The sequence below is a fragment of the Calypte anna genome, chromosome 27 (genome assembly GCF_003957555.1).
Source record: "Calypte anna isolate BGI_N300 chromosome 27, bCalAnn1_v1.p, whole genome shotgun sequence".
Taxonomy (NCBI): Eukaryota; Metazoa; Chordata; class Aves; order Apodiformes; family Trochilidae; genus Calypte; species Calypte anna.
In genome coordinates, this window is record NC_044272.1 from 709,654 (window position 1) to 732,459 (window position 22,806).

Consider the following 22,806-nt stretch of genomic DNA (forward strand, 5'->3'; position numbering starts at 1 on the left):
GGATGTACAAGGGCTGTGCAAGAGAAGTGCAAGGGCTGTGTAAGGGAGGTGCAAGGAAGTGCAAGGGCTGTACAAGGTCTGTGCAAGGTCTGTGCAAGGGCTGTACAAGGCCGGTGCAGCGCTGCCAACCCGAAGCTGCGGGGCTTTCGTGCCTCAGTTTCCCCCCTCTCCCCCCGCTCTGTCCCGGGGGTCCCCTGCGTGTCCCCCCCCCCGAGCTGTCCCCGCGGTCCCTCCCCGGGAGGGGGCGTGGCCACACGGGACGGGGCGTGGCCTCAGCCCGATGGGGGCGTGACTATGACCGGAAGTGCGTGGGCGTGGCGCTGGCGGCCCTGGCGCGGGGGTGGGCGGGAGCCGCGGCGGCGGCCGAGGGAGGCGGCGGGGGGGGCGCCCGGCCCGGCCCGGCCCCGGTTCCGTCCCCGGTTCCGTCCCGCTTGGGCCATGCGGCGGCCGTAGCCATGCAGCGCGCCGAGCTGCGGGAGGGGGAGGCAGCGGCGGCGGCCTCTTACCGGGTGCTCAGCCGCCTGCTGGGTTACGGGGCCGGGCCGGAGGCGGGCGCGGCGGGCGGTGCCGGTACCGGTACCGGCGCGGCGGTTTCGGAGGCGCTGGGCCCCGTGGCGGGGAGGCTGCCGGCCGTGGCGGCCTTACCGGTGCCGGGGACGCTGCGGGGTCCCCGTCCGGCGCCGCAGCTCCTGGTGTTCCGCAACGCGGCGGAGGGGCGGCCCGGGGAGGAGGGCGGCCCGGGGGCGGGGGGCGGCGGCCCGGCTGCCGGCGGTGACCTCTGCCCGCGGCACCGCTGTGCCCTGGAGCCCAAAGCGGCGGCGAGGTGGGGGACCGGGCCCCCGGGAGGGCTGGAGCTGCAGCTGGCGGCCCTGGGGCTGCGGCCGCCCGGGTTGGGTTCCAAGGGGCCCGGGGGCTGCCCCTGCCTCGGGGGTCTCCCCCCCGCCACCGCCACCACCGGGCCCCCCGCCGAGGAGACCAGCGACGCGTTACTGGTGCTGGAAGCTCTGGAACCCGAGGAGAGCGGGAGCTGCTCCGAGGAGGAACCGGGATCCCCCGGGCGCGGAGCCGCCCGTCCCGCCGGGAGAGGAGCGAGCGGCCCCGCACCGCCCCCCGCATCGGCCCCCGGGGGAACCGCTCACGGTCCCGGTTCCAGGAAGGGTTCCTTGAAAATCCGTCTCAGCCGCCTCTTCCGCACCAAGAGCTGCAGCGGTGGCTCCGCTACCGGGGACGCCGTCGCCACCGAGGGCCGACGGGGCGGGGAGCTCCCCGCATCGGCCGGCAGCCTGACCGACGTCTGCGGGGGCCGCGGCCGGGAGCAGGAGACGGGCAGGTACGGACAGGGGGGAGTCACCGGGGATGGACTTGGGGGGGTTCGGGGGCTGCCCCCTGGTTTGGGGGTGTCTGGGCAGGGGCTGCCCCCCCCCGGGCCAGGTGATGTTTGGGGTGCGGGGTGGGGGTTTGGGCAGCACCAGGAGAGCTCTGGGTGGCTGCTGGGGTGCTGGGGCTGTCAGCCCTTGAGGGAGGTGCCCACGAGGGGCCAGTGCCACCCCACTGGTGGACACCGTGGCCACCAGCAGCTCGCAGCTGGGCTCAGGGCTCTTCTGAGGCTTCATCCATCCCCTGGGGTCAGGAAAGGTTTGAGCTGGAGGCTGAGAGAGGAGGAGGAGGAGGAGGAGGAGGAGGAGCAGCCTGGGTTCTGCATCTGCAAAGGGGGTGATGGAAAAAGGTCCTGGAGTGGTGAGGTGACAGCTGGCTCAGAGGGGACCCTGAGGAAGCTGTGTGTCCCACGAGTGACAGTGCCCTGAGACCCCCCTGAGACCCCTGGGGTGGGGGTTCCTCTTGGAAAATGATTTCCTGGGGCTTGTGAGCATCACAGTTGGGTTCTGGAGCTCCCCTGGTGCCCCCTGGAGCTCCCTGGCAGGACAGGGAGGAGGAAGCAGGGGTTGGGTTGTGTGTGGGGCTGGGGGGGACAAATCTGGGGACCTGTTGGTGTAGGACCCCCCCCTCCCTGTGCCCCATCCCTCTTCCATGGCTCCTCATCCTGCTCCAGGCTCTTGTTTCAGCAGAACACAAGAGCTGCTTGGTACCAAGGGCTGCTCAAAGATGGGGACCTCCTGCACCCCAGAAACAGCTTCCTGTGGCATTTTCCAGCTGCAGAGCTGAGATTCCTCCTGGAGAGGCTGCCCCAGGTCTGCAGCCACCCCGGGAGCAGCATTAAATCATGGGATGGACTCAATATTCCAGCAGAACCCTTTCCCTGGGGGGTTGGTTAAGGCTGAAGGCAGCTGCAGACCTCGTGGTGGATGAGCAGGAAACTTTCTCCAGGCTTGTTCTGAAGGTGCTGACCTTGGCTCAGGTGTGACCTGGTGACCAAAAGGCAACAGGGTGGCACCAGAGGTGAAAATTGTCCCCCCAGTTGAAGCTCAGGGTGGATGGATGAGATGGAGCAGCCTCAAATCCTGTGGCAGTTCCCAGCCCTGCAGCTGGTCGGGGTGTTTGGGTGCTCCCTGGAGCCCACGGACCTGTGGGGGGTGATGGAGCAGGTTTTTGGGGCAGCTTGGTTCCCCTCAGGTGGCTGAATGGACCTCAGATGGGGCTGCCTGGAATGACAAAGTGTTGGTGGCTTCCATGGTCCTGGTGCTTGATGAGAGCCAGGAGTCCTGGGGACCTTTTCCTGGGTCCTGTCCCTGGTTCTGTCCCTGGATGCTGCTCTCTCCTGCCTGGGGTGTCCCTGGATGCTGTTCCCAAAGCTTTGGATCTTCTGGAAATCATTCCAAGCTCTGTGCTGTGGGACCCAGGAACCCACAGCTCTGTTTGCTGTGCTGCTCCTTTGGGATCCCATGGCTCTTCCCTGCTCTGGCTCCACCTTTCCAACCTCCTCCAGCAGAATTCCAGGTGTCTGGAGTGGTGCTGGAGGACGTGTGGTGCAGCAGGAGGTGAGGAAGGAACCCACCCCTCTTACCCAGCTGCAAGAAACAAAACCTGGAGCTCCCAGCTCCTGTTTCCAGCGTTGTTTGGGGGCTGCAGGGCTTGAGGGAGGGGAGGAGGAAGCCTTGGAAGTTGGTTTGGGGGGGAGTGAGGTGGGAAGGAAGGGGGGGATGGAGAGGGGTTCCTTGTTCAGGTCCTGCTGGGAGTGGGAGAAGGAGAAATCTCAGAACTTGATGGCTGCAAAACCTTGGCAGGAAATGGAGCTGGTTTGGTACCAGCCAAAGGGCAGCTCAGGGGGTGCTGGGTGACAAGGTCCCAGTTGGTACTGGTCCAACAGTGGGTGTCACGGGGGGGGGGGAGGTCTTCTCCTGGAGGTGCCATGCTCTGTGCCTCAGTTTCCCAGCATTTTCTCTGGGGAGGGACTTTGGAGAAGGGCCTGGAGGGATGGGATGAGGAGGAATCCCAAGGTGGGAGAAGGGAGGTGGAGATCTGGGGGAGAAATCCTTTGGGGTGAGGGTGCTGAGCCCCTGGGTGCCCCTAGAAGCTGTGGCTGCCCCATCCCTGGAGGTGTTGAAGCTTTGGATGGGGCTTGGAGCCCCCTGGGCTGGGGGAGGGGTCCCTGCCCATGGCACTGGGTGGGATTTAAGGTCCTTTCCATGATTTTCTGATCTGGATCAAGGCCTCTCAAGGGAAGGTGCTGGTGGGCACAGTGTTGGTGTGAAGCTCCTGGTTTGGGGAGCAGCTTTCCCTGGGATCCCTGGTGTTCCTGGCTCCTGGGCAGAGATTCCCATCCATCCCCTTGGCTCTGGGTTCAGCAAACCCCCCCTCTTACCCCCCTTCCTGCTGCAGACCCAACCTGTTTGTCAGGGGCAAGCTCTGATCCAGAGAAATAACGTGAGGGCTGTTGTGAAACAGCTTCTTGGCTCTGCTCACCACCCTTGCTTGGGGTTTTTTTCTTTCCAAAGACTTTATTAATTACCCAGTTAGAGATTTGCTTCCTGGCAGGACAGACCCAGCTTTACTGGTTGTCTGCCCTACTTAGGCCACAGCACTGAATAAACACCCAGCACCTGAGCTGCCTCCAGCTTCTCTGAAGGCTGGGGAAGGTTCTGAGAAGGTTCTGCTGGGCTGAGGAGGTTCTGCTGGTCTGTCTGAGAAGGTCAGATGTGGTTCTGGTCTGCTGGGGTTGCCCCCAGCCCCCTCCCCTGACTCCTTTTTTCCCTGATTTCCCCCCAGGAAACACAGACTGACAAGAACTCAAAGTGCCTTTTCCCCCGTTGTGTTCAGCCCCCTCTTCACAGGTAAGGATGGGGAAGATTTACAGCTTCAGCTTTTATTTTGGTCTGCAAAGAGCAGTGGGGGCTTCTCAGAAACCCCTGAGCATCCCCCCCAGCTCTCTGGGGCTTCCCCACTGCTGCACATCAGTGTTTTGCAATTCCTCCCCTGGATTCACTCCTTGGGGTTGTGCCTGGGGAGGAAAAGGGGCTCTTTGCATCCAGATGGTTTGGGAACCCCCCCTGCAGAGCCAGTGCTGCCCTGGGTGGGTTGTGGCGGGTTGGATGAGCCCCCTTGATCCCCCCCCAAGCCCCACAGAGGCTGCGCTGGGTGAATCCAAACCTCTGAATCCAAACCCAAGCATCAGCCTCCTCCTCCTCTTCCATGTTCTCCTCTCTCCTCACCTCCTGCTGCTTTCTGACCTTCCTTTTTGCTGCTGGGGAAGGGGGTGAAGTTTTTTGGTTTTTAAATGGTGTGAGGAGGAAGAGACACCAAGAGCTGAGCACCGTGGGGTGATGGAAAGTTCCTGGTCCTGAGCTGGTTGGGGTGGGGGCTCCTGGCCCCAGGGCTTGGGGGCTTCCTTGGGAGAGTCCCAGGATTTGTGTGAGTAGGAACTGAAGGGGAAAATTCTGCTGAGTGGGTGGTGAGCAGCTCTGTGGGGTTTTACCTGGCTTCTTGGGGAAGCTCAGAGCCAAACTAAATGGATGTAGAGGGGTTTATTGCAGGGCAGAGGAATCAAAACTCTCTGCCAGTTGGGGGAACGGTGGCAGTGCCCTTGTAGGAGCTTTCCCTTGGCAGAAAGCTGTTGAAGTGACTGAACATCTGCATTATTTTAATTTCTTTGCTTGGTCGTTGGCTCCTCCAGCCTCTCCTGAGGTTTCTGTGACTGCACAGAAAAAATTCTGGAAGTGGAACCACCAGAACAATTCCAGAATTCCAGTGTCCAGCCCAACCTGCGTGGCTGGCAGGGATCTGAAGGCTGAGTTCCTGCAACCCCCCTGATTTTGGTTGCAGGATATGAATGCAGCTCAGCCACTTCATTTTTAGGGTGTGGAAATAAAGTGTCTGTGTGGCTGCTTGTGTGCTCACACTCATAAATCCCCCAGGGAGAAGGTACCTTGGGTAATAACCAACCCCAAATCCTCCTCTTAACCTGGCTTATGAATAGACAGGGCTTTTAAAAAGCAGAAGGGGAAGCTGAGTCAACCCTGCCCCGTGGTGGATGAATTGCTGGGTGTTCACCAGGATGGGGGGGATGCTGGGCAGGGTCTCTGGAGCAGAAAAGGAGTTCCCTGCCTGCAGGAACTGAAATCTGAAGCAGATGGAGCTCATTGTCCTTGGGACTGAGGTTCAGGTGCTTGGGGTGATTTGGTTTATGTGGTTAGATTGATTTTTTTGGGGGGGGAAAAAAAAGTAAAACCCCCTGGCAGTGGTGGCACTAAGAGCTTTCCTCCAAACCCTGCAGGTGAAACGGTGTCACTGGTGGACGTGGACATCTCTCAGCGAGGTCTGACCTCCCCTCACCCTCCAACTCCTCCTCCTCCTCCACGAAGAAGCCTCAGCCTCTTAGGTACCACCCTCCAGAACCTCCTGGGCCTGGGGTCCCCGTGGGAGCAGAGGGATGGAGCAGGAGCAGCATCCCAAGGGGTCCCAGTAGGGGATTTCTTGCTGTTTCTTATGCAAGGAGCTTGGCTGGGCTGGAAATGGGGCTCCTGAGGGTCCCCAGGAGCTCAGGGATTCCCATCAGGTGGTGGATGGGAATCCTAAAATCATGGAATCTCATGATTTGGGTTGGAAGGGACCTTAAAAGATCACCCAGTTCTATGGGCAGGGACACTTCCCAGCAGCTCAGGGTGGTCCAAGCCCCACTCAGCCCTTGAACCCTCCCAGCTCCAGCTCTGCTCCTCCCAGCTGAGTCCCCCAGTGTCCAGGCTCTGGGTTTGGGCTCTTGCTGGTGCAGGGCTCCCTCACTTTCCTGTTTTCTGACCCTCTCTTGCCTCTCTTCTCTCCTAGATGATATCAGTGGGACTTTGCCTCCATCTGTCCTGGTGGCTCCAATGGGTTCTTCCCTCCAGTCTTTCCCTCTGCCTCCACCTCCTCCACCCCACGCCCCAGGTCAGCTCAGCTTTAGGAGCTCTGGCTCTGCCCTTCAGGGACCTGAACTTTGGGGGTGGTTTTGGGGGGCTTTTGGGCTTTTTCTTGGCTTTCCCAGCAGCAGTGCTGCCTGCCCTGGCACTGTGCCCTCTGCCCAGGTGATGGGGCTCTCTTCGTTTTGCTGCACCTCGTGGTGGCATCAGCTTTAATCCTCATTTTTCTCGGGTTCAGTCAGCCCAGCCAGGGTTGTAGTGGGGCAGGTGAGGTGTCAGTGGGTGTCAGCAGCCTGGGGAAGGAGCTGTGGGTGCAGGGTTGAGTGGGTGCAGCCCCCCTGCCCAGCAGCCCAGCTGAGGGACCTTTCCCCTCCAGTTTCCCTTTGGGTTTCGGTTTCCTTCAGCACCCAGAGGTGCTGCCCTTTTCTCCAAGCTGTGAAATTTGTTCCTCCCAACCTGTGGCCCCCTGGCACTGCCCTTTCCCCCTCTACTAATGCAGCTTAAGGGAGGTGAAGGCACCAGGAGCCCCCTTGGAGGAGTCGGGTGGTGCCACCACCACGTCCTCTTTGGGGACATTGTCCTTCCAAAGCTCTGCAGCTCTCCCCTGACCCCCAGAGCCACGGGAGGGGGACAGGGGTGACTCAGCCTCGGGGTGAGCTCCCTCTGGGTGACCACATCCTGGGCTGTCTCTTCCTCCTGCAGATGCTTTCCCACGGATTGTCCCCCTGAGGCCGACGGAGGCGATGCCCGGGCAGCCCACCCCACACCTCCAGTGTCCTCTCTACCCCCAGGACTCCAGCAGCTTTGCAGCCAGCTTGAGAGAGCTGGAGAAGGTGACTGTGGTGTGGGAGAGAGGGGTGGCAGCCCAGGAGGAGGACAGCACTGGTTTTGGGGACTGATCATCCCTTTGATGGACTTGGGAGAGTGAAATAGGGAGAGGGGTTAAAGAAAACCTCCTGCCTTTCCCCCACTGAGGTTTTCATAGAATCGTGGAACCCCAGACTGGGTTGGGTTGGAATGAACCTTAAATCCCACCCAGTGCCACCCCACCCATGGGTGGGGACACCTCTCCCAGCCCAGGGTGCTCCAAGCCCCATCCAAAGCTTCAACACTGCCAGGGATGGGGCAGCCACAGCTTCTGGGGGCACCCAGGGGCTCAGCACCCTCACCCCAAAGAATTTCTCATCCAGGAGCAGTCCCAGCCACCCATGCTCCTGGGTGAATACAACCAGAAGCTTCCAGTCTGGCATTCAAAGGGAATTAACAACAAGAGGAAATGGTGTTGGGTTCAGGTGCTGATAAAGTCTTGCTTGCTGTCATCTGCTGATGTTCTGGCTCCCTCTTCTCCTAGTGTGGGTGGTACTGGGGACCCATGAACTGGGAGGATGCCGAGATGAAGCTGAAGGGGAAGCCAGATGGATCCTTCCTGGTCCGTGACAGTTCTGACCCTCGGTACATCCTGAGCCTCAGCTTTCGGTCCCAGGGCATCACCCACCACACCAGGATGGAGCACTACAGAGGTGAGAGGTGCTGGGGGGACTCTGGAAACCTGGGAGCAGCCTGGTGACAAGGTCCCAGCACAGTGCTCTGAGGCACAGAGGTGGCAGAAGAGGGGGAGCAGCAGCAGCAGCAGGATGTCCTCACACTTGTGCTGGGGTTCTGGAAGAGGCCTTGGAAATCATTCCCCTTCTACCTCTGAAAAACTGGGGGGCACCTGAGAGTTCCCTGTGCCCACTCCTCAGGCCTTGCTTTGATAAACTGGACCCAAAAAATGCTGATTCCCAAGTTTTTTGGCATCCTGCTGTGCAGCAGAGCCACCCTTGGCAGCTGGCACTGCTTTCCAAAGGAAAACTTGGTGTTAAATGAGGAGGTTGCAGACCCTGGGCCAGCAGAATGCCCAACACCATCAGTGGTGCCTGAAGCTGGGGGTGCAGGGGCTTCCCAGCCAGCCTGCTGCACCACCCCCTGCTCCCAGAGCAAACCTCAGCTGCTTCTCCTCCTCCTCCTCCTCTTTGCCCTTGCCCCTGGGCTGCCTCTCTTGCCTTCCTCCACCTCTGCCAGTGGAACCCAGCAGCAGTTCTGGTCCTGAGCCCCAGGACTGATTCTCCCTGAAGGAGCAGAGGTTTTCATCACCCTGGGACACTCCAAGAAGCAGCTGCAGGTGGAAGGGGTGTGAGGCTGCCTGGGGACTGAGCTTTGGAACAAACTTCTCCTGCTCTTGGTCCAGTTCCTTATTTTGGGACTGGGATAAGTCCTCTCTCAGCTCTTCCTTAGCCAGGAGTCTTCCCACCAGTGCTCCAGCAATGCATTATTTAATTTTTTTTTTAATATAACGTGCAATGTACAATGATTGTGTGATGTATAAAGTATTTTCTGTCCTCCTGGAAGGGACCTTCAGCCTCTGGTGCCACCCCAAGTTTGAAGATCGCTGCCAGTCCGTGGTGGAGTTCATCAAGAGAGCCATCATGCACTCCAAAAATGGGAAGTTCCTCTACTTCCTGCGTTCCAGGGTTCCAGGTGGGTCCCAATCCCAACCTGGGGAATGTTCTGCTCCTGCCCAGACCCAGGGAGATGCCTTAGAGGGGCTTTGGGCTGCTGAGCTCAGTGCCCACTGGGGAGGGGATTTGGCCCAAGGAGTTTCTGGTCTACGAGAGGCTGGAGGGGAGGAGGGATGGGATGGGATGGGATAAGATAAATGTTCCCTCCTCAGGGTTCCAAGCCCAGATCTGTTCAGTGTTGCCCTCTGCTGTACTAACAGCAAAACTGATCCTTCATGTGGCCACACCTGGGGGAGGAGAGGGATGGATTTGCAGTGTCCTCAGCCTTCAGAAAACCTTTGCAAGTTGCTACTTCACCTTCCTGATCCTGAGATCTCTTCCCGACTTGGAGGGCTGAGGACTCCAGGCAAATACCTTAGGAAAGGACTTGCTCTGGAAATACAGGATTGAAAAAGAAAACCTGCAGTGTGCACCTGCTGAGGGGTCCCTGGTCCCCCCCCTGAGCTCTCACTGCTGCTGGCTCTGGGTTCTGCTCCTCCTCTCTGGGCTCAGTGTTGGACCTGGGCTCTTGGAGCCTTGAAAAACAAAAATCTGGCAGTGGAACCTGATCCTTAGTGGGGAGACAAAGACTGAGGCTCTGTGATTCCCCTGGGTAATGCTGCAGAAACCTCAGCCCCTGCTGGGAGGAGAGGAGGGGGCTGTGTCCCCAGCTGCCCCCTTGGGGCATGTGGCTAGCAGAGTGTTTGGGCTCCTAGCCCTGGGCATGTGGCTAAGAGAGGGCAGGGAGCTCCTGCTGCCTCCCCCTGCTCCCTGGCTCAGCTCCCAGAGGTCAGTTCCTTTTTGGTAGGAGAAGAATGAGGAGGGGAGGGGGGAGAATCCAGCCTTCAATTGATTGCTGTTCTTGGCTTTCTCAAAAGCTGGCTCACAGCTTCCTGAGCTGCCCGGGGCAGTTCTGAGCCCATTTCAGTGTGAAGAGCTTTTCCCTTTTCTCCTTTCACTCCTTGTCCCTCAGAGACAAAGCAGCAGGAGGGGGTGAGGGTGTCACCAGCTTTGAATCCCCATGCAAAGCCAGATCAGACCTGGGGCTCTGGATGAACCTGGCTCCTCAAGGTCCTTCCTGCTGCTCCTCTCCACCTCTCCCTTCTGTGGGCTCCGTTGTTGCTCTTAACTCTGGGGGAGGAGGAGGTTTTGGGGGGGCTGGATGTGACTTTCTCAGCCCTGCCAGGTTGTTCTCTGCCTGGGGAGCTTCGTGCTCAGCCTCAGGACCCCAACACTGAGCAACTCTGGCACAGTTTGAGCTCTCCAACCCCTCCTCCAGGTTTTTATTGCCCCGAAGGGTTGTGCAGAGCCTACACAGGGCTCATGCTCCCCACTTTCTGCTCCTCCCTCCCAGAGCCTTTTGCTGCTTCATCTCCCAGTCCAGGTAGAGGAGAGGGGTTTAGGAGCCTGCAGTGTCCCAGGACCTGGGTTTATTTTTTTTTTCCACTGCTGCTGCCTTGTGAGGAAGGCTGGAGAGGACTTTGCAGGGGAATCCCTGGGAGGTTTTGAATCCCTGAAGCTCCTGGGGGGTCACAGCTTTTGTCTCCCCAGCTTTTCCCTCCCCCCAGCAGTGACAATTCCTGCCTGAGATCACACTGAGCTCCAATATCCCTTTTTTTTTTATTTATTTTTTTATTTCCTCACAGGTCTCCCTCCAACACCAGTCCAGCTCCTGTATCCAGTCTCCAGGTTCAGCAATGTCAAATCCCTCCAGCACCTTTGTCGCTTTCGGATCAGGCAGCTGGTCCGGATCGACCACATCCCCGAGCTGCCCCTGCCCAAGTGAGTCCAGGGAATGGGCTGGGGATCAATCCCTGTGCTTTCCACCCTGGAAGGCAGGGAGGAGGTGGCTGTGTCTGCAGCAGGGGCTTTGGGAGGGGAGGAGGTGACTTCTGCAGCCTTGATCCGTGTCCTGGGGATGTGGATGAGTGAGGAGCTCCCTGGGGGTGTCACACCTTGGGGTGCTGGCTGGGGGAGAAGTCTTGGTGATCCTTTCCTAGTGTTGCTTTGGGTTGGAAAAGACCTCTTTTAGTCCCAACCCTCTGCCCTGTCCTCCCACTAAACCAGGTTTCTCCAAGCCCCATCCAGCCTGGCCTTCCAACACTGCTTGGGATGAGGGGGTTGGTGTGGTTGTGGGCTCAGGGTTAAAACTTCTCCTCCTGCTTTCCCCAGGCCCCTCATCTCCTACATCTGCAAGTTCTACTACTATGACCCCCAGGAGGAGGTGTACCTCTCCCTGAAGGAAGCTCAGCTCATCTCCAAACAGAAGCAGGAGGCTGAGTCCTCCACGTAGCCACCCTGCCTCCCCAGCCTTGTTGCTGTCACTGATGGTAGGTGAGCACCACAGCTCCCAGCCCGGGGGGGTCACATCTCCATCATCATCATCATCATCATCATCACTTTGTCCCCCTCTGGCTGCAAATTAAAACACAACCATCAAAAAAAAAATGGGGGAAAAAAGAAAAAAATCACAGCAGTTCACTCTGTGGTCCTTCCCCACTGCTCAGCATCCCCTGGGGGAGGGAATTGAGGTTTCTGCTGCTTCCTTGGGGGGATTTCTGCCCATCCCCAGCCCATGCTCCTCCCTGAACCCAAACCAGGCACTGCTGGGACAGGTTCTGCTGGGTTCTTCATCCCTGTGTCCCCTCTCTCTTTCTCTCTCTCTTCTCCCCAGGAATGTGATTGTCACCATCCTGTAGCCCCGGGGGGGCTGTGCTGGGAAGGAGGCACACGAGGGCCAAGCTTCTGCCAGGCCACTTCCTGCTCTCCAGCTCTTTTGTCAGGAGCAGAGGGCTCCAGGCTCCGAGGAACCCAGTGGAACAGGGAACCAGAACCTTGGAGCAAGGGGCTGGGAGCCAGCTGAGCCCAGCTCCTGGACTCCCTGCAGAACAAAGAATGTCATGGCACTATTTACAAGTTTTTGGGTTTTTTGGGGTTTTTTTTTTAGGTTTTTTTTTTTAGAAAGTTTTATTTTTATGCCTTGTTTTTGGTTTTTTTTTTAAATTATTTTCAGCATGAGGAAATCCTGTCTTCTGATCAGCTGAATTTTTCTTGTCCTCCCTTGGAAACTTCAAGGTGGGGAGAGACAGAGAGAGAGAGAGACAGAGAGAGAAGGGGACTCTCTAGGAAGATGATCTGCTCCAGGAGTGTGGGATGCAGCCAGGATGATCTCTGGAATGTCCTCTGGAGATCCCCTGCTCTGTGGGGGGATTTGGGAGCAGAGAGCAGCCCCAAACCTTGTCTTGGGCACCTGAGCTTGGATTTGCCAGGGAATTCCTGTTGAGCCCAGGGAAAGGAGAACATGGGAGCTGTTTGGGTGTCCTGGAACCTTCTGCCAAAGGGAATGGCTGCTGCTCCAAGGAGGAGACAACATTTCCTGCTGCAAACACTGGAAAGATTTTTGCTGAGCCTCTGGCAGGGGTGGAAGGAAGGTGACAGAACTTCCCTGGACCAAAGGAACCTGCAGCAGTGGGATGTGCACTTTCAGCCCTTCTCTGGCTCTCCCCAGAAGCTGGGAAGGAAGTTTGCTTTCTGTGGAGCTGGGAAGGATTTTCATCAGGAGCTGCCAGGGCATCAAACAGCAGCTCTGGAGCAAGGAGCAGAGACCTGAGGGTTCTCCTGGAGCAGCATCTGAGCTCTGTGAGCTTCCCTGCTGCTCCCTCCTCATCCCCAGGATGCCCCTGGAACTCCAGCAGCTCAGGAACTGGAAAGCCAAGAGAGGTTTTGCCTCTTGTTGTGTTTCTGGGCTTAGCACTGGCTGAACCAACCCCCCCTGACCCCTTCACATCCTGAGCTGCTCTTTCATCCACTGCAGCACCAGACATGGTGCTGGAGTTCAGAGCTTGCCTGAAGTGATGCTGAGGAATCTGGAGAAGAGGATTTCCTCCTGGATTGGAATGATGGTTCCCTTCCTCTCAGCCCCCAGACTCCTCCATCCTGCACCAGGGGGGGTCTGGAAAGGTGATGTTGGGCTCCAGGTGACTCAGGAGCTGCTGGGCCTTTGGTCCTGCCCTGCAGAATGAGCCATGATGCCCTTGGGTTTAGCCAGGGGGGATTTTAAAGCAGCCTGGAAAACAAAATAATGCTGCTTGGCTGCCAAGGGTGGTAACAAACCCTCTGGTCTTGGAGGAAAAAAAAAATGGGGTTTTTTCATAAAAAAAAAAAAAAAAGAAAAATATTTGGCTTCCAGGTGAAAGCTTCAAACTTTGGGCCACCACTGACTCTGTCACCACCTGGGGACAGGGGTGAAGCTGCCCTGAGAGGTGCTGAGCAGCATCTCCTGACCTCTGGTGGGACCCTCCATGGTCCCCATGTCCCCTCCAGGCTGGGACCACCCTCTGGGTGATAAATCAATGGGGAAAAGTGTCCCCTGTGGAGGTGACACAGATCCAACCACCTGGCCCTGGGGTTGGGTCCTGGATGGATGATCCTGAGGGACACCTGGGATGGGTGGATGGATGGATGGATGGATTGGGAGCTGCTGAAGCCAGGGGGAAGCTGGTCCTCTCCCTGGGGGGATTGGGGGGGGACAGGGCTGTCCCCCTCCCCTGCTCCAGGGTGGGTTTGGGGAGGGGAAGGGGCATGGAGCCCAACGTGGGGCTGAAAACACAGCAGGAAAACCCCATCCTGCCCTGCCCCATCTCCTGCCCCATCTCCTGCCCCATCTCCTGCCCCATCTCCTGCCCCATCTCCTGCCCCTCCAGAGCTCCCCGTGAAGGTGGGTGAGGTGGCTGTGTGGGGGGTTTTATTTTCTTTTTTGTGTGTTTTTGGGGTTTTTGGAGATGCTGAAGGAGCAGCCAGGCTTTTTAGGGGCAATACTTGAATTCCAGGTGTCCTGAGGGGAGGGATCCTCCTGGTGCTTCTGCTGGGACTTTGTCCCCCATGAAGGGGGGGGATGGCCCTGCCCCAGCTGGGGGGCAGCAGCAAGGGTTGAGGGGGGGTCTGGGAGCTGAAATGATGGAGGAGGAAACTTGGGGGGTGTGGGATGAGGGGTGGGACAGCAGCAGGGGATGCTGGGGGGGCTCCCACCCCATGGAGCTGCACCCCAGGAATAAGGGGGGTGGAAGATGCTCCCAGGGTGCAGAGCCATGAAAAATATGGAAAAAAACCCTTTTTCCTGGAGTTCCTTCCCCTCGAGGTGGATGGGGAGGAAATAATCTTACAGCCTCCTTCCCCCAAGCTGGGATTCTGCAGAGCTTGGTGCTGTCCTCCCCCCTCTCTCAGGGACTGGAGGGAGGTGAGCAAGGAACCAGAGCAAGGCAGAGCCAGAGCCCATGGAAAAAACAAACAAAAAAACCCTTTTTCAGCTGCTGTTTGGGTTTTTTTTTTTTTAAATCTGGATGGGTGAAGCCTCCAGGACCCTGTAGGGTGCTCAGTGTCCCTGCTGCTCCCCACTCCCCAGGAAGGGGATGATCTGGGACCTGAAGTTCAGCTGGAAATTGAAATAATAATTAAAAAAATAAATTAATCTTTAATTTGGTTGGAATGGGAACCCCCTGAGAGGGAAGTGGGGAGGGGGTGGTTGAACCCCACAGGGGGATTGGGGCTGGAAGGGACCTTGGGGACCACCCAGTTCCAGCTGCCCCATTCCTAAACCCTGGAAGTGTTTTTTGGGTGTACCTGGAGGTGATGGGGAGGTGTGGGGGGGGCTGGAGTCGTCTCCAGGAGATTTTTTGGGGAGGAAACACCCAGAAAAGGTGAATTTACCAAAAGGTAAAAGTTCCCTCTGCCCCTGGCTGGGGAATTCTTGGTTTTTCTTCTTCTGAATCTCTCCTGGGGATGATTCCATCCTTCAAATGAAGATTAAAACCCCAGCCCCTTGGGGGGGTCCCAGCCCTGCTGCCCCCCACAACCCCCCAGGGTGCTGCCCCCCACCCACCCACCCACCAGGGGTTTTCTTCCAAAAATGGTTGGGGGGCAGAGTCTGGATTTGCCTTTGGAGAAGGAAGGAGCAGAGAGAGGGGGGGGCACAGGGCTGTCCCATCACCTTTGGGTAAAAATGCAGCTTTGCTTCATTTGCTCTTTTTTGTTTTCCCCTTTTTTTTGTTTTTATTTTTTATTTTTGGTGTGTGCTTAATTTATTGAAATAGTTGCTGTATAATTTATTTTCATAAACTATATTAAAAAAAAAAAAGTTACTAAATGGTAAAGAGCAGACTTGCAGGCCAATCTTTCAGAAGAGAGAGAGAGAAGAAAACTAAGAAAATGCTTTTTGATATAAACACAACAAATGCACTTTTGGGTGTGTTTGGTTATTTTTGGGGGTGGGGAGGGGGGAGCCTGGCTGTACCTGGGGGGTTCTCTGTATATATTGTATTCATAGGCATGTGGGGCCTTGGGGTGGAGAGTGCTGCAGGGCCTGGGGGGAGCTGCTCTGAAGTTCAGGGGTTTGTGGGGTTCTTTTTGGGGTTGTTTTGTCTTTTTTAATTATTTTTTTGTAAGTTGGCAGTGAGGGAGAGCTGACTGTCTGTGTTTGTAACTCATTCCTAGCCCTGTTCTACTGATTTTTTTTTTTTTTTTTTTTTTTTTTTTTTTCTTTTTTTTTCCTTTTTTTTGGGGGGGGGGGGTTTGGGGGGGGCAAGAGAGAAGCTGCGGGTTTGAAATAAAAAGAATTGGAAATTCCTTTATGTGCTGTGTGGTCAAGACTCCTGAGACACTGATTTTCCAACCCCCCCTTCCCCATTTCCAGCATCCCTGGGGGGTGGGATGGAGCCCCCAGGGGGGGGGGTGGGTGATGCCCCCACTCAGCTCCTGTCTCATCCCCACCCCTCCTGTCCCCCCCACCCCGTGCTGAGGTGCTTTGAACACCCCCAGGTTTGGGAGATCAAAGGATGGGGAGTGACAGAATGGGGCTGGGGGGGGTGTGCAGGGGGCTGAGAGCCATGGGGGGGCTGCATCCCCCTCCCCTCCATCTCTTCTCATCCTCCTCCATCTTCTCCCATCTTTTCCTCCTCCATCTCTGTTTTTTCTCCATCTTCTCCATCTTTTTTCTCCATCTTTTTTCTTCTCTCTTTTCTTCACCTTTTCTTCCATCTTTTTTTCTTCCATTTTTTCTTTTCCTTCTCCATTTTTTCTTCCTTTCCATTTTTTTCTCCATTTTTTTCCTTCTCCATCTCCTTTTTTCTCCATCTTCTCCATTTTTTTTCCTTCATCTTCTTTTTTTCTTCATCGTTTTTCCCTCTCCATCTTCTCCATTTTTCCCTCTCCATTCCTTTTCTTCTCCATTTTTTCTTCTCCATTTTTTCCCTTCTCCATCTCCTCAACCTTCTCCTTTCCCCCTCCATCCCTGGCAGGAGGGGATCTTGTGTGGGGATGGCCAGTGGGTCCGGACACCCCTTTCCCTCCACCCCCCTCCTGTCTGGGGGGGGGCAGGGGTTACCCCAGTGCCCCTCCACCCCCCTGTCCCCCCCTGCCTGGGGGGACAAAGCCCCCATTGATGGGGCCAGACGGGCTCTGCAGGCAGGATCCAACATCTGGGGCCTCCTGGTGGATTTTTCCCTTGGCTGGGGCTGGAGATGAGATCCCGGCAGAGCCCCCCCCATCCCTCAGGAATCCCCCCGGGGGGGACAAACACACACACGGTGCAGGAGGGGTTGGGGGTGGTTTTGGGGTTCACCCAGCCCTAGGGAGGGGGATGGCAAGGCGCTGCACCCCCCCCAGACACTCACCCTGGACCCCTGGGGTTGTGGGGTGCCCAGGGCAGGGCTGGCCCCCCCCAGGAGCCCCATAAAGCCCCTTTGTGCATCGCCCTGGAAAAGCCCCAACATGGCTGCGCTGCCTGCAGCTTATTTTTAACATCTCATTTGCATCAGAAAGCAGCGAAATTCCGCCCCCCCCCACCCCCCCTCCCCTCCCCAGCGAGGTTCGGAGCCCCCAGACAAAAGCTGCTTTCATCCCACCCACGCTCCCTGTCCCCCCGTCCCCCCCCCCCCACGGAGGCTGCTGCAGCCTGGGACCCTCAGGACCCCCGTGGGTCCCCAGGGTGGACACAGGGCCCCCCCACACCTCACCCTGTGCCAGGGGCCCACAAAGCCCCGTGTGGGGGTCACTGTGCTGCCCCCCCATCACTAACACCCCCTCCTCACCCCTAAACACGAGGCTGGGGTGACCCGGAGGGGGGGTTTGGGGCAGTGGTACCAGTTTGGGACTGGATTCCATGGAGGGGATGCAGTGGGTGCTCTGCCCCTCCTCATCCTCCCTCTCCCCAATGCGCTGGGGAAGGGAAACTGAGGCACGGCGTGGGGCCAGGCGCGGGGGGGGCTGAGGGTGACAGGGCAGTGGCAGTGTCCCCTGGGTCACCGGGCCGGGCCTGGCACCGGCACTGCCTCCCAGCTAATGTTTACCCAGCCTGCAGGGCTTGGCCCCCGCCCTGGGAAATGCCACGTCCGGGGCCAGGGGCCACCAACCCCTGGTGGCCGGAGGAGGGGGACGGGGAGGGGACAAACACGGCACCAGCACGGCCTTAGGGACACCCCTGGGGATGGGAAAAAAACCTGGAAGCTTCTGGGGACCTCAAGGTGGGTTGGGTGGGGTGAGGGGGGATGGAGAGGAGGGTGGGTGGGTGGAGGGAGGGATGGAGGGAGAGAGGGATGGAGGGAGAGAGGGATGGAGGGATGGAGAGAGGGATAGAAGGAGGTATGGAGTAATGGATGAATGGTGGGATGGATGGAGAGATGAGTGGAGGGATGGATGGAGGGAGAGGGAGGGATAGAGGGAGGGATGCATGGAGAGATGGATGGATGGATGGATGGATGGATGGGAAGATGGAGAATGAATGGATAGGAGGGCTGGAGTAACAGATGAATGGAGGGATGGATGGAGGGAGGGAGGGAGGGAGGGAGGGAGGGAAGGAGGGAGGAATGGATGCATGGATGGAGGGATGGAGGGAGGGAGAGGGATGGAGAGATGGATGGATGGATGGATGGATGGATGGATGGATGGGAAGATAGAGAATGGATGGATAGAAAAAGGGCTGGATGAATGGAGGCATGGATGGAGAGATGGATGGAAGGAGAGAGGGAGGGAGGGATGGATGGATGGATGGATGGATGGATGGATGGATGGATGGATGGATGAGGGATGGATGAAGGGATGAGGAGGGGAGGCAGGCTGGCCGGATGGAAGGCAGGAGGATGAGGAGGGGCGGGATTCAGCCGGCTGGGCTGGAGGGACAGCTGGAGGGGGAAGCCGGGAGGGGAGGGGGCGGGCGGAGGGGAGGGCGATGAAGCCCCGGGTGGGGCCGGGCTGGGCCCCCTCCCGCAGCCTCTCACATGACGCCGCTCCCGGGATGCGCCGGGCGGCGCCGGGCGTGGGCGGCGGCGGCGAGAAACGGCGGCGGCGGGACCGCACCGGGACGCACCGGATCCCGCACCGGCACCGGGACCGGCCCATGGCCCGCGCCCGGCCCGCCCCGGCGGTGCCTTGAGCAGCCCCATGGAGCAGGTAGGACCGACCGGGACCGTGGCTGCTGCGGAGGGAACGGGTCGGGTCCGGTCCGGCACCCCCGGCCACGGAGCCGCTCCGGGGGTTCGGGGATGGGGAAGGATTCCCACCGGGATCGCCTTTTCCACCCCCCCCGGGCCCCGTGCTCCCCACCTGCTGCTCAGGGACCCTTTTGCTTTCCCGGTCCCCGCCCACCTTCCCCAGCCCCCCCACCTGCCCCCCTGGCATCACGCACCCCCCGCAGCCCCCTCCTCATCACCCTCCGCGTCCCCGGGGTCGCCCCCGCCCCATCCCAGCGTCACTTACCGGTCTGGGACCCCCATCAGCACCCACCTGGCTCAACCAGGACCCCCGCCTGCTGGTGGGACCCCCAGCCTTGGGGCTGAGCCTCTGCCCCTTCTGGTTCCTTGTCGTCCCCCCCGGCGCCCCCCCATCCCTGCTCCCCCATCGCCAGCTCTCCCACCGGCTGTGGCATGTGCGTGGGCACCCCTGGGTGCTCACCCTGCCCGGGTGCCTGCCAGGGGGGGACGGATTTTGGCCCCTCACCCAGTGTGGAGGGATGGGTGGCCGGGAGGGGACAGTCCCTGCTCTGCCACCCTAGGTGTGTGTGTGTCCCCCCCCCCGCCTTGCGACATGATTTGGGGAAGGGGTTTCTGCTCGGGGGAGGGGCTGGAGCCGCCGTGGGGTGTGGAAAACACTCGGGGGAGTGGGGTGGGGATGAGGCTGTGTCTGTCGGTCTGGCCTCTGTCTCCCCGTCCTGTTACTCACCAGCCAAAGCCTCCAGTAGCCATTCTGGCTACCGTGGCTGTCCCGGGCTGCCCTGTCCCTCCCTGGTGCCCCCCCCAGAGCTGTGGGTGCTCTTGGTCCCCCCATGCCATAGCTCTGCATGGGGAGGACTTTCCCAGCCTGGCTCCTAAGGCAAGGGGGGGTTATTCCATGACTGAGGAATTCCATCTCCCACCACCACCACCACCCTACCCCCAGTTTAGGGGTCCAGCTCCTTTCCTACCACCTCTCAGGCTTTTCCTCCTCTTTTTGGCCCATCCCTCTGGCTCAGCCCAAACCTGAGCTCAGGATTTAACCCCTCGTGTGTGGGCCCCCCCCCCTCAGCTGGGTCTGGAGCTGCCCCAGGGCAGAGCCCCCACTCCAGGCCTGACACATCCCCAGCACGGGGTGGGTTTTGCTGCGTGCTGGTGAATCCATTTCCTTCCCCCTGGAGCAGGGCTGTGGCCAGGAGAGGTGGCACAGGGAAGTGGGTGGGTGGGTGGGTGGGTGAGTGGATGGGTGGGACCCCCGGGACTCGGGGTTGGCATGGCCAGCGTGGGGGCTGCACGTGATGTGCCCACATCCCTGTCCAGGGGCTGCCAGCATCACCCTGGGGGGGCTGCCAGCCCCCACCCCCACCCCGCCTGCTGCTGCCCGGTGTTCCCACTGGCACAAAACCAACAAAAAAATATTTAAAATCTGTTAAAAAATCCCCCCTTCATCCAGACATCCAGCTGCAATGCAGAGGAGCTCCCGAGCATCCCCAGCACCTTCCCCGCCGCCCTGATTGGCAGCAAACGCCTTCGGAGCAGCCGGGATAATTTTAGGCCGTGAGCAGCAGCAGGTTGGGGTGTGCGGGGTGGGGGGACACAGCGGGGGCAGCCTTGACCCCCCCCATCCCCCCCCACTGCCCCCTGCCACGGACCGGGGCAGCTGGAGATGCAGGGAGAGAGGGGTCCTCGGGGTCCCCCATTCCCATTAGGATTTCGGCCCCTCCCTGATGTGGGATGTCCGCACCGCCCCCCCGCACCCTCCCTCCCGCCCTGCTTCGCTCTGCCCCGCTCCTGGGGGTCCCTCCCCGACCCCACCCCGGGGTTTCGCTCTTGTTGCTCCCCCAGCGGGCAGGGAATGGATTGGGAGGGAGGGATTGGGGTCCGTCACCTCCCCCCTGCCCGCCGGCGGCTCAAGATGGCTTCGGCGTGGCGGTGGCTGAGAAGGGAGAGGAGCTTTGGGCTGGAAAACCTCAGTTTGGGGCCGTTTTGCCACCCGAGTGGGGGCTGCGGGAGACCCCACCCCAACAGAGACCCCCACCCAGTGCCCGGGGTCCCTTTCCCAGTCCTGCTGCCGCGGTCCTGCTCCGGCTTTGGGGGGGCTGCTGTTCGGCCCCCCCGTGCCCCCACCCTGCTTTTATTTTTTTCTTCCTTTTAATTCCCGGGATTAGGTTAAACCCCATCGCCCTGCCGGGATTCCCCTCTCCCTCTCTTTGTCTCCATGGCTCGGCAGGGAGCGGCACCCGGGCAGGCGAGGGGGGGTGTCTCAATCTCCCCCCCTCACCCCCTCCCTTCCGATTCCGCTTCTCATTCCGCTGAGATTTGGGTCTGGGGGTGGGGGTTTGAGATGTGGTGGATCTGCTCTGCTCGGGTGGGCAATAAGGGGGATGGGGGGGGGCAGGTGGTGATTTTCGGGTGGATGGGTATGGAATGGGGTGTGGGGTGGTGGCAGCTTGGGGACACCCTGGCAGGGCCCTGTGTGCCATCCCCTCCCCCCCCCGGGGGGCTACAGAAGGGGGTGCGGGGCTGGGGTGGGGCTGGGGGAGACAAAGAGGGCTGGGAGGAGGGAGGGGGCAGCAGCTGGATGGGTGGCAGCACCCCACTCCTTGGGGACCCGCGTGGAAATGCTCCCCTTGGGAGTGGGCTGCATTTCCCCCCTTACCCTGCACCCCAGAACCGGGGTCACCCCTTGCTGGGGACATCTCCTTCTTGCTGATCCCCCTGTCCCTCACCTCACGTGGAGCAGGGGTCAGGGCCACTGTGGGTGACGTGGGTCCTGTCACCTCCCAGTGAGGGTGGCACTGGGGAGGCTGCGTGGGGACCCGGGAGGACTCTGGTGTCCTGCTGGGACTGGCCTTTGGGAAGAGGCAGTGGGTACGGCGGGATGGTGGCTGGGTTGGGACAGTCCTTGGTGCCAGACCCGGCTGGAGGGGACATTTCCTGGAAAGTGTCTCTGGAAAGCGGCCACGGTGGCGCCGGCCGGGCTGGCACGTCCTGCCGGGACCGGGCAGGCAGAGGGCACCCGGGCAGCGCATCCCGGAGGGACCCGGAGGTGTTTGGGGACAAAGGGACCTGCCGTGGGGCTCGGGGGGTGCTGAGCGTGGGTGGGGGAGCCGCTGGGGACGGGGTGGGGGCATCCGGTGAGCCCTGGCAGGGAGGAAACGTCCTGACCCTGGCATCCGACTGATTGTTCCTTCTCTCCAGCTGCTGGGACTGTTCCCGAGGCTGGGGCAGGGGACAGAGGTGGTGACAGTGCTCCCGTGGGTTCCCCATGGATCTCAGCAGCTGTTTCCCGAGCACAGGACCCTCCATTGCACCCCACTGTTGCTGGGGCAGCTGCACCTCAGGGTGGGGGGTCCTGCACCCCAGGGTGGTTGTTCCAGCATCCCAGGATGCCCAACTCTGCCACCCTCCTCTGGTTGTGTCCTGTGTGAAGTCCCAGCCAGGTGGGATGTCCCCACAGGCAGGATCAGGCCCCCTGGCCTCCTTCCAGCCCCTCCAAGTGGCCGGTGGTGGACACCAGCTGGGTCATTTATTTTTCCTGGTGGTGCTGAGGTGTCTCCAGGCTCCTGGAGGAAGTCGTTGTTGACACAGAAATTGCTGAATTGTGTCAGGGAAAACTCCTGCTCGGTGGCCGGGGCTGGCATCACCGGGGCAGTACTGGCACACAGCGGGTGTGGGCAGGGAACGGGGTGCTCAGGAGGGGTTTGGTGAGCTGCTGGGGGGCTGGCACTGCCCCTCAGGTGTGGGGACATCGCCTGGATGTGCTGGCACGAGCCCAGGCTGTACTGGGTGTGTGGTGCTGGCCCAGCACGGCGAGGGGGAGGTCGCGTGTCCCCTCAAGCATCCATCCCCCACACCCACCCCACTGCCCCGTGCCTGCAGCTGGGTCCCCACTGGGGATCAGGGTGTGGATGGTGACACCCCCAGAGCCATCTCTGGGTGCTGCAGTGGGAGATGGGGAGATCACCCCAACCCCCTTGGATCCAGCCCTGTTGGTCCACAGCCAACCCCCAGCTCCAGCACTGCCCTGCCTGTGTGTCCTCCCCACCCTGTGTCCCTGTGTCCCTGCAGGCTCTGGCCCTCATTCCTCCCTGGTTTCCTGCACCTCCTCCTGCTTTCCCGTCACATGTGGCTCCATTTCCCCTCCAGCCTTGCCCCCCACCACCCCGGGGCTGCTGTTGCCTCCTGGCTGTGTCTGGGCTGACCCCGTGGTGACTCAGGGCTCGTGTTCTGGTGTTGTGGCCTCCTGCTGCCACCCCAGCACCTTTGAGGTGCTGTTTGCACCCCGAGACTCAGGTGTGGGAGTCGATTTAGTCGGTGGCTGCTTAGTGATGCTCTTCTGTGATGCTCTTCTGTGGGCCTGAGCTGGGCCAGGTCCTGTCTGTGTGTCCTTGTCCCTCTGTCCTCCCATCCAGGCCCTGTCTGTGTGTCCTTGTCCCTCTGTCTGCCAGGCCAGGCTCCATCCGTCTGTCCTGCTGTTTCCCGTCTTCGCCGTTTCCT

General features: G+C 59.7%; 1 protein-coding gene across 1 annotated transcript; it reads left to right on the forward strand.

Moving 5' to 3' along the window:
- Positions 1-2: 2 nt before the first annotated feature.
- SOCS7 (suppressor of cytokine signaling 7) lies at positions 3-11,802 on the forward strand. Its single transcript, XM_030465720.1, has 10 exons — positions 3-1,330; positions 4,165-4,229; positions 5,669-5,773; positions 6,217-6,318; positions 6,993-7,123; positions 7,642-7,810; positions 8,679-8,807; positions 10,474-10,609; positions 11,000-11,161; positions 11,502-11,802. The coding sequence occupies exons 1-9, from the start codon at positions 3-5 to the stop codon at positions 11,118-11,120; spliced, it is 2,286 nt and encodes a 761-aa protein (XP_030321580.1). The 3' UTR covers positions 11,121-11,161; positions 11,502-11,802.
- Positions 11,803-22,806: the final 11,004 nt, after the last annotated feature.